General features: G+C 38.0%; 1 protein-coding gene across 4 annotated transcripts in view; it reads right to left on the bottom strand.

The window, feature by feature from the left end:
• Positions 1-2806: 2806 nt before the first annotated feature.
• Positions 2807-11667, bottom strand: part of uimc1 (ubiquitin interaction motif containing 1) — a 30527-nt gene continuing 21666 nt past the window's right edge. For 3 of the 4 annotated variants that reach the window (XM_030154698.1, XM_030154702.1, XM_030154701.1), the window contains 7 exons: positions 7659-7783; positions 6725-7002; positions 5108-5189; positions 4922-5033; positions 4488-4536; positions 3931-3964; positions 2807-3045 (listed from right to left, as the gene is read on the bottom strand). In XM_030154698.1, coding sequence (XP_030010558.1) covers positions 2877-3045; positions 3931-3964; positions 4488-4536; positions 4922-5033; positions 5108-5189; positions 6725-7002; positions 7659-7783 — 849 coding nt within the window. In that variant the 3' untranslated portion in view covers positions 2807-2876. The remainder of the gene's footprint in view (positions 3046-3930; positions 3965-4487; positions 4537-4921; positions 5034-5107; positions 5190-6724; positions 7003-7658; positions 7784-11667) is intronic. The other variant, XM_030154699.1, reaches the window with a different exon arrangement.

Raw genomic sequence — 11667 nt, 5'->3', positions numbered from 1 at the left:
AGGGGAGATCAATCAGTGAAGTACTTCGACTGTTCTACAAAGGTGCACCAGACCTATGCAGATGAACGCCTCACCAACCCTAAGATGCGGTTTTTGGACTTTGCAGAGAAGCCTTTCTTTAAGCGCGAACTAGAAGCTACAAAGCAGCGTTCCACAGAATCCAGATGGGTCATTGAGGGATGGGGAAAGCGGAAGGCCCTGGAGTAGGGCTGCACAATTACTTGATTTTAAATCTAATTTTTTTTTAAATTACAATTTTTTAAAAAAACCAAATTGTCAAATCGATTTCATCTCTCTTGTGCCACCAGGCCACGTGCCTGCGGGATACCATAGGCTCCTCCTCCTATCTGTGAGAGCAGCCTTTTACAGAAGTCCATGTAATGACCACGGACCTTAAATCTGTGATGGGGAGGGGGGCACAGTAGTGATACCAGTGTAAGCCGTGGTCCACACACGGATCCCCCAATTCAAATATAACTGCATGGGGATCACTTATCTTATGTTGTCCCGCACGGATCCATACTGTACCATCTTCTTCTGATCTGGGTCGTGGGGGCCACAGCCTCAGCAGAGGAGCCCAGACAGCCCTCTGCCCAGGCACAGCCACCAGCTCCAGGGGAGTCCAAAGGCGTTCCCAGGCCAGACCACAGATATAACCCCTCCAGCATGTCCTGGGTCGGTCTGGCACAGATTCCCCAATTTAACTATAAACCACATGAGGATCACTGACTTACATTCGTCGAACTTCTGATACCATCACAGATTTGCGGTAGGGAGCAGTGCCTGGCATTGCAGGCTTCTCACAAAAATGACATGCTGACTTCTGCTGTGTTTTGTAGTTTTACTCAAAAATCAAAATCAAAAAATTTTTAGAGGAAAAAATTAGGATTTTATTTTTGACCAAACTGGTGCAGCCCTACCCTGGAGCACCATCCGACGAGTCGGCTTTACAGATTCTGCCACAGGCCGCTAAAACAGGGTCAAGACAGTCCACGCCTACATACTGGGTTCCCTGAACCTGGTTATAGGAGTAAATTCAATGCTTATCTCACTAATATTGATCAATCTGATTTCAGTTTGATCAACTTTGGAGCCACAGCTGATGTGACATGTGAATGCAATAAAAGTAAAATTATTGCAATAAAATACACGTTTCAGTCCTTTAAGTTGGTTTACATGGTAAACACTTTTTTGTGTCCGTGTTTTATTGTTTTCCTCAAATTTTTTTGATATCGAACAAAACTATATCATTGTAACTGTTTCATCTTTAAGCAGAAAACCTAAAAAACAAACAACTGAACCAAAAACTAACCTTTAATAGACTGGTGGAAATGATGACATTTACTGACTGACCTGAAAGTTCAGTAACACTTTCTAATACATCTGAAGCATACTTAAAATGTGTTATAATGCAGATGTAGTTCTGCATAGTTATAAGGACTCATGAAGTTTAAGTTGAAGAATGTTTAAGAGAAATCAGACATGCATAAAGGTGGTTTTATCAGCTTCACTTATAATCAAATACATGAAAGTGCACAATGAAACATCTTGTTTTGTAGGTGTGATAATTTCACATTCTCAAACTTCTTTATTTCATCATATAAGGATTTAATGCTGTAGTTTCTTGAGGTCTGAGTATTAAAAGAAAGATGTTTCCATTCTTTTTCTGGTCCGACCTTTTATGAGGATCATGTTTTCATTGAGGTCTGACTATAAACCAAGTCTGCTCAGTGTCATGTTTGTTCAGAATATTTATCACCAAAAAATCTGTGTGAAAATAAACTTTACAGTAGTTTGCTGCAGATCTTTTTTACTTTACTTAAAGCAACCAGTGACTCAACAACAGTCTATCATGTGTTAAATATATTTGGAATATAGAAATTTCATCAGTTTATTTAAAGCAACCAATGGGCATTTCTTTAACTTATAATCACATTATTATTTATTATAACTTTAATTATAATGGGCTAGAAAATGCCTATAACTTATATGACAATTTTAATACACTTAGATTCCTGCAATATGTTAGGAAACATTCTGATTTATTTATGAATTATAATTATATGATTTAACATATAATAAGGATGTTACAATGTTAGACATTGGCTTAATAATGAATTTGGATTTTCATTAGAATCTGTTGAATAATCATATGTCCTTATAACTGCATTTATGCTGAACTACAAGCAAATTCTAACACAGTATTAGATAATACTTAGCTGTAATTCATTGTAGACACTGGCTTCATGAAAAAAGTTTTATATCGATCACATTTTGGTCCTTATCGGTCATCCCTGTTTCAGTCCGCTGAATCAACCGACTACAAATCTTCAACTTTCAATATAAAACAAAAAAAGCAGTAAATCCTCACATTTAAGGAGCTGGAACCAGAGAACGACTGGTGTTTGAGTTGAAATTATTCTCTGATTTGTTCAGAATGCTTTGGAGAGCCTTGAACTTTCAGTGACAACATGTTAAGTGTTGATGAAAATCAGTGAAAATAGGAGTCAACTGGTTTTATCTGCTGCACCAAAGGAAACGACAAACCATTACTGAGTTGAGAGCATCTCTGGTGAATAAAAGCGAGGCCAGGAAATCTAATTATGGACAAATGAGATGAAAAGTCATGGAGTTGAGACTGAATATTACAGAAACGTAGAGACATGAAGAGGTAGTCTGAGGAAACTCCAACACAATCAAACACACTGGACATATTTAGTGGCACAACCGAAGTGGACCGTTCTTCACGTTTTCCTGCATAAATATTTTCCCAAAACAACAGGAAGTATTGAAGTTCACACCTCCCTGAAAACCTTAAGGCTCTGTTTATTGTTTTTTAATGTTCAGTCGGTACCATGAGTTCAGTGCGGTCGTCGTCATCTTCGTCTTTGGCTCGGCTTCTTGACTCGATGCTGTTTTCTGAAGTCGATGAGGCAGTCGCTGACCTCGGAGATGGGCGTGAACGATCGGATGGGAGAGTTACTGACCCTGATGGCGGTGACACTGTCTTCCTCTTCCTCCTCGTTCCTCAGATCAATAATTTCTCTACAAGAAAACACAAACACAATGTTCTTCAGATGAAATAATAGTCTCATTTTAATACAGTTTGGTTCAGTACTTTTCCTTCTATCATCTCATCTCCTCTATTTCAGAAACTTAAGATACACTATATGGACAAAAGTATTGGGACACGTTGAATTCAGGTGTTTTTTCTTTTAATGGGTCTGAGATACAAAACAGTAATGACAAATAAGGATGTAAGAAAATATCGGTTCGGCAATATACCACAATATTTCATATTACGATACAGTATCAATATTAAAAAAGTATCGCATCGATATTTTTTAGGTATTTATTCAAATGCAGTCATGGCAGATTGCTTTATTTCTACAATCACATGGATATTTCACTCGTCTATTATATACAGTTGCAGAAAAAATTCTTAGACCATCAAAAGTCATCATCGTGCCTTGCCTTGCCTTATGCAATCCAGTTCTAACTCTGTTGTGTATCATGTGACTAAAACAGACAAAAGAAAACATGGAATGCCTAAAAGCACTGCTTTTGTCAGTACAATGCCATAGATATTGATGTAAGAACTGAAGTGATTTTGGTTTTTCTCAAGAAAACATGGAAAATGAAGACATCAGTTCTGAAATCAAACCCTTATAAGCTATTTTTTGTTGTTTCCATGATATTTGTTCAAACAAATGTACCTTTAGTTTTACCAGGCATTAAAATGAACACGAAATTGAAGAACACAAAGGTGGTCTAATAATTTTTTTCCATGACTGTATTCATTACATGGGTATTTTGCTCTGTTGTTTGTACTAAAAAAGTAATATTGTGATACTGCAGGTCATACATGTAGTTTATTTAGAGAATATGGAAAAGGGAAACCAAAACATGACATGTATGTCACCATCTTACCCAGGATGGACTCTGGACCCAGACGGACCAGCCTCTGTGAACACACACAAAAATAACACCATCATCAATATATAAAAGGCAAATCACCTAAAGTTTAACAGATGAAAGGTTCTAAAAACACAGATGATTATCAGATGATCAGCTTTTCAGGGGCGCCAGATATGACCCAGTTGGACATTGAGAGGCTCCACAACTAACGTGGAAACACCGTCATCTTCTCCAAGATTTATTCATCAATAAAATTCAGTTTTACAAATGACAGTGGATGTAATAGTTTGCTTTTGCATTCAATTAATGACAGATTTTGGTGAAAAAGTCACTTTTGCTATAATAACCTCTGAATTCACTCTGAGCTTCTATGAACATCACCAGCACACTAAATCAAACACAGGAAAATACTATTCTGTACTGTTCACTGAAAAATGCTAAATAATGGTACAATGGTGATAAGTCACTGAAGTAAGAGGTCTTTACGGGTACGGGTGTTTGACATTTGAGTTAATCGTTTGCTGAAGGTGAATATAAATGACAGTCCTGAACAGGATCTGGAGACCTACCTGAGTCCCTGCTCTCTGTTCGGTCCAGAGCTGACAGTAGGCTTCCAGTCTGAAAGGTCAAAAACATGCCTGAATATTACCATTACTGTCTGGATTACTGTCAGTGTTACTACAATATCTTTCAAAATAACTTTCAATTTTACTCAGTTGTATATATGATATTTACAGGAATCTTTCTGTAAAAATGTCATGTGGTGTTATGGTTATGTTGATTTTAGGCCTGAAAACAGCAAAAATATCAACTATACCTGTCAACTATGTTACCCTGTAAGGGGAACTCCAATTATATATTGACCCACCTGTTTCCTATGGAGTTTGTGCCTATTAGTAACTCTACAGGATAACACAAATGTAAGAGGATGAAATATATTTAATCATGTGTGTGTTTCATCTGAGTTAACATCATAGTGTGTGTGTGTAATCATCACACTCACTGTGGCCATCTTTGATCCGCTGCGGTGGATGCAGAGTTCTGTGTGTCGGCTGTAGTCTCTCAGAGGAACCGCTTTCTGACAGACGTAACACTTCTCCTGCTTCAGACCGGACCTGGGAAAAAGACGTCCTATTAGAGACCAGTTGGACGGTCCAGTTTAATGCAATGGGTGATCACTGGGACTTACTTTCCAGTGATAGATGTATGGTTCGTCTCCTCTGGTGCCACCTCAGTTCTCCTCGCTCGCTTTCTCCGTGGCTTCAGTGAAACTGTGAACACAGGACGGTTACAGGTTTAATGCATAAAGACCTAAACAGCCACTGGAAACCAAAATCTACTGACCCAAAATGTTTAATAACTTATGAACCATTGAACCTATCAACATGTTGAAATATTTCAGGTAAAATGCAGTTCGTCAATTTTTCATGGTCATCAGATATGACCCATTTGGACGTTCAGAGTAGTTACTGTGGAAACACTGTCATCTTCTACAACATTGATTCACAAGTAAAACCCATGGAGTTGAATCAGTGACAGTGGATGGACACACTGGGTTTATGTTCAGTTTATCTTTGCTGAAAAAAAGTCACTTTTTCTTCAATTCTGATACAATTACCTTTGAATTTACACAAGCTTTAATGAGCATCTATATGATGAGTAAATTAAATAAAGGAAAATACCCAATTTATACTGATAAAATGCAAAATTACAGAATATCATAATACATGCTGATAAATCACTTAGAGTGATATTTTGCTTTTTTTTTTTAAAAGTGGAATTCTTCATTTTCCCACATTTCCCTGTGGTCTCCATAAACTGTAAATGCTCTGCTTGGGTCTGAATTCTTCATTAATTCAACTCCACAGGTCCATCTTCAACCCTATTTCTGAGTAATGATGCCAGAAAGGTGGTTTGGAGCACTGAGCCACTTCAGGCCCCATCCCCTCCAGGTTGTTGGCTGTGCTGCTCTGTCCCGTTCAACCAACAACTGAACATTTTAGGTAATGGGCTCCAAGTTTGGACATATTTTCAGTATGGACTACAACCGCTGCTGCTGACAAACAATTATGTCGAACAGGAAAAATGTTCGTCGGAAGTCTTAACCTTATATATGCAAATGTCATGCTGTAACTAGTTATAAAACATAACAAATTAAGAAGGAATTAAAATAGGTTGTAGAAATCCACTGGAATTTTGCCCAAATGAATATAGAGAGTTTTGCAGCACCTGGAGGGTTAAAATTCAAACTGTATGAACTATTAGAGTCCAAATACATAAATAAATGAACCAAAGACTAATAAAAGTGGATTTAGAGAAATATGAGCCCTTTAAAAAAGGTTAAATAGAGATATTAATTTAGGAGCTTCCACAGTAGTAGCACTGGGTCTTTATGGGTTAAAGTAAAACAACATGGTGTGAGATTGCAACCAATTTTCCAATGATTCAAATGATGAAAATTTTCTTGTTGGGGAAAAAAAAACAACCTAAATGTCTAAAATAATTCAAAGAAAGAACCTAAGCCCTCTGAAAACCTCAGGAAAACCTAGTGAAAAGTGATTAAACTCTGACTGTTGAATCTCTGCTGAAAACAGGCTGGATGTGTCATAAACAGACTTGACGGACAGTAAGAACGAGGTCTTTTATGTGCTCGTCTTGGTTTAAAACTCTCAGTAAAAGGCTGCTGCTGCTGCTGCTGCTGGTGTTAAATGTCAAAAAATGCCAAATGTTACAGACAGACTGGATATCAACCAGTGTGCCTCTGAGAAAAATGAACAGTCTGTCACCATGGAAACAGTCCCCTTACCCTCGTCTACAACGGCCACGTCTCCATCGCAGTACGCCGCGTGCATCTCGATCTCGGACACAGGGAAGGACCTCTGACAGATGGGACAGTCCACACTGGATTCAGGACTCTGAGGGACGGCGGCTGGTTCCAGTTCAGGAGACTTTGACCTCTGAAGACTTCCTCTGTCCTGAACCACCTCCACATCTGGATCCGTCCTGTCCTCGGGTCTCACGGTCTGTCCTTCAGCAGCATCACATATAGGTTTGTTTCTGTTGGTTTCTCTGTCCTCTGGGTCTGCAAAAGGTCACAGATTTTTATTCTCATTTATTTATTTATTTTTTTATTTTATTTTATTTATTTATATTTTTTCCCTTCTAACTTGTCTTGTCCATCATCATAACAGCAGAATGCTAGTCTGGCTCCTTTTGGTGCTGAACAAATTTGCTTTGCCAAGTTAAACTTCATAAAGTATATGAGGCTCCCCTTGAAATTCTACTGTCTTTACTATGAGTTTTGTTGAACCACATTTCGATGCTGGACCTGACATAAAGGAACAGGGGGGAGGAGAGGAAAGGCAGAGAAGAGACAGAAAAAGTGAAGGGGGGAGAAAAAGGAAGAAGGTGGCGAAGACCCTCACAAGAAGATCAACAATACTGACAATAGCAACCATGATGATAATTATAATAATAATAATAATAATAATAATAATAACTAGAACAAGCACTGAGTAAACTAGACAGAAAAAAAGAAAAAAAAGAAATTACAATGAAATAAAATAAATAAGACCTATTAAATGAGAGCTATAAGAAAGGAAAACATGAACAGAATATCATCACTGGTCACATATTTTTAGATTTTCTCCAAACAACAGATGGTATTTGACGATTTCTACATTTAAACAAATGCATTTTATGTTTTTGGGGTATTTTTTGCTCTCGTTAAAGGTGCTACCTTACCCTCAGTCTCCACATCCACGTCCATCTCCTCATCGTCCTCCTGATGCTGCTTGTCCATAGTGGGAGCTTCATCTTGGAGGATCTCCTGAACCTCTGGTAGCTCTGGACTTTTAACCCGGAGCTGTGGGAAAAACACAGTGGCAATAATCAAACACTCAGAAAATATTACAAGTCTTCATGTTGGCTTTTGCGACACGGTGGTGCAGTGGTTAGCACTCGTGCCTCACAGCAAGAAGGTCCTGGGTTCAATTCCAACACCAGTCGACGGGATGGGACCTTTCTGTGTGGAGTTTGCATGTCCCCCCCGTGTCTGCGTGGGTTCCCTCCGGGTACTCCGGCTTCCTACCACCATCCAAAGACATGCACTGATAGGTTAATTGGTTAATCTAAATTGCCCATAGGTGTGAATGTGAGAGTGATTGTTTGTCTCTATATGTTCAGCCCTGCAATGAACTGGCGACTTGTCCAGGGTGTACCCCGCCTTCGCCCCTATGTAGCTGGGATAGGCTCCAAGCAACCCCTGTGACCCTAGTGAGGATAAAGCAGGTCCAGAAAATGAATGAATGTTGGATTTCTTTCTATCATCTAATGAGGTTTATGTTTTTAATTAATCCTCAAAGATCTAAAACAGGGGTTTCAAACAGATGGCCCGTGGGCCAAAACTGGCCCGCCAAAGGATCCAATCCGGCCCATGGGATGAATTTGAAATGCGAAAAATTACACTGAAGATATTAACACGAATGTCAGAATCATTTGAGTTCAGGTTCCACATACAGATCAATTTGATCTAAACTGGATCAGACCAGTAAAATACTGTCATAATAACCTATAAATAAGGACAACTCCAAATGTTTCTCTTTGTTTTAATGTAAAAAACAGTACAATTACTGGAACTGTATTGCTCAGACAATGGAGGTCATTTTAAATTATAAAATTCCAATGGACCCCCAGACTATCTACCTGGGTCTAATACCTGATGATGTAATTTAAAGAGAAGACGCTGGCCTAGAACTGGTTAAAATGTGACCCTCTACGACCACAGCAATGGCTGGATATTATAGAGGAAATATAAACCATGGAAAAATTAACATTCCATCTCTGAATTAAGGTGGGAACTTTTAATCAAAGATTGGAGAAATGGACGACATTTAAGGACACTACTTCTTGTTCCCAGATCGGATGACAAAAACCATATGAGTGCATATGGAACAGCACCATCCCCCCACCCCACCCCCCCATTGCTGTTTTGTGCTCTGTTCATGCTGTGACTGTTGTAAAAGAGTTTTAAAAATGTTAAAATACAAAGTGAAAAAAAAAGTACAATTACATGAAAATGTTTACAATTACAAAGTATCCTTTCATAATAAATGGGAACAACCTGAGCAACATGAAATGTCTTAGGTGAGTGTAAATTTAACAATATTCTGCCCAATATTAAATGTTTAATGTATTTGTAGATCCACTGTGATCTGTCAGTTGTAGTGAACATGTAAATGATAACCTGTGGCAGAATAATGTTAAAATGGCACTTATTTTCAGATCATTCTTAGTCCCATTTTTTAAAGGATAGTTTATCGACGTAAACATTTTTACTCTGAAATATAACAGAAAAATTTTGAGTTGACATTATTTACAGGTTATTATGTTATTGTTTTACTGGTCCCGCTCACTGGAGATCACATTGGGCTGAAAAAAAAAAAAAGGAGTTTGACACCACTGATCTAAACATTCGATCAAAACTATCTACTGATCTAAAATGTTAAGCAACTTTTAAATCATTGTTCCTATCAATACATTAAATAAAATTCTGGTAAAATACAGTTTGTCATCTTTTTATGGTCATCAAATATGACCCACGGATGTTTAGACACTCCATAGTGAACGTGGAAACACCATCATGTTCTGCAACACTGATTCACCAATAAAACCCATGCAGTTTGACAAATGACAGTAGATGTGGATGATCAGTAAATTAAATATAGGAAAATGTCTGATTTTCACTGAAAAATGCTGAGGATATTATTACATTACAAAGTGATAAAAAAAACTTGGGAAAGGTTAAATATAGTGAAAAAAGAAAAAGAGGCACAGTAAAAGAGTTTTAGATCTTTAAGGGTTAAGAAAGTTTTTTTTTTTTTTTTTTTAACCATCAGGTGAATGTTTTTTTCTTACTATGGGTTGGTTGTTCCTCCTAATGGCAGGGTAATGTCATCTATTCATGTTTGCATTGTTGAAGGACGTTTTTGTTGTTGCAAAAGTGACCCTTAAGGTTGAGGAGTCATTCATGATTGCATACATACAATTTCTATTCTCGTACTGATAAAGGCTTAAAAATGTAAAAAGACTGGCAGGACCTGTGTCACCTGAACTCATCTGTACAACTAAATGTACAGCGCTAACTCCTTATAGATGCACTGATTTCATTTAAACTGACTGCGACTAGTGTAGATAAGGTTTGCCTTGGTGAGACTTTACTCTGCCTATTATTTGATTGTTTCTTTTTTTTCTTCTTTCTTTTTTCAAGTGCTTGTTTTATGAGATCTGTACTGTGTTGATAAAATCAGATATTCATTTTAAACAGCCCAAGTACCATCGTAAATACAATCATTTACAGAGTCTTTCACCCTGGGTCATTTGTGGGGTTTATGTTGTTACGGCCAATACAGTGATGATGATGGTCTGAAGTGGGAAAAAGCTAATGTTTGATTAATCAGCCGATATCGTCTCCACTTATCCCCCAAACCACTTTAACCTTAGGGGTCTGAGCCTATTTTGGACATTTTTGAGTACTTTTGATTTTGCCTTTATATGCTGACTTACTGACATAAAAGCATATCTTAACATTGGCATTTTCTCCAGTTTTCTCAACCCCTGTTCCTCCCAGTTTTTGCATCAGGTTCAGGTGGGGGTCATTCTCACCCTTACCTGTAATGCTAAAGCAGTCTGGATTAGAATCCGCGGATTCAGCCAGTTTTTTCCGTTTTGGAAAAGGAAGAGGACAAAAAATGATGAAGATATGGTCAGATATATTACACCCCCCCACCTCATTTTCATACTTTTATTCACGGTTGTTTGCTCCAAGTTCAAACCGTCTTATCTCTGGTTTTATTTGCTCTATCAACATCAAATAAAAAGTGGGAGTGTTTTAAGTCTGCACTTTCAAATGCAGTTGTCAGTGGTCTACGTGACCAACTTCCGATGCTAAAACCAGAACCCTATAAAGAGAGTTACGACATGCTATGATGTCGCCGCTCTGGTGATCACATGGTTCAAGTAAGCCTGAATAGGTCCAAACAAACTAAGCGCTCCCATGTTATTTAATGGGAGAAACAGCAGTGAACATGGCAAATCTGAAAATAAACCACCCACAACCGTTGTGTCGCTACTGTATGTACTGTTGTATGTGTTAAACTTTTGAGTAGTGGGGTTGACCACTGAAAGGACTAACTTTATTACTTTGAAAACTTAAATTTTGGGGGGAAAGGTTGGTGTTAGCTTGGATAGGCTATGTATGTGAGTGGTGCTAACTTCACAAGTTCATTCAATCTGTAATTGTACTGTACTCATAAGGAGATGGACAATTTACCATTTTTAAGTTTTCCTATTATAAGACTGTGGTCCAATCAGAAAACAGTGTTTATCTGTGAACATTGTGCGTCTGCCAAGCTCTGCTCTGATAACACATACAATAAGGTATAAACCACAGGATAGCATAGCGGCTAACTTAGCATGTTAGCGTCAACACGGACGCTAAACTCATTAAAAACTCAACATTAGCAAACTCAAAACTCAACAGAATTCTTATATGATGAGTCAGATCTTACAAATGCCCAGTGACAGAAGTTTCACTTCCTTTAACCCATGAATAATAACTTTCATAAACTTTTTTTGGCAGAGCTCAGCTCTACAGCAACTCTCCTCCTAATGATCACATGACCTCAGCTGACAAACTGGACCAAAAACCACCAGGTTCAGCAAAACAACTAAAATGAAACCCACTAATAA

Source organism: Sphaeramia orbicularis, chromosome 14, assembly GCF_902148855.1.
Source record: "Sphaeramia orbicularis chromosome 14, fSphaOr1.1, whole genome shotgun sequence".
Taxonomy (NCBI): domain Eukaryota; kingdom Metazoa; phylum Chordata; class Actinopteri; order Kurtiformes; family Apogonidae; genus Sphaeramia; species Sphaeramia orbicularis.
This window is presented reverse-complemented; position numbering and strand designations above follow the sequence as displayed.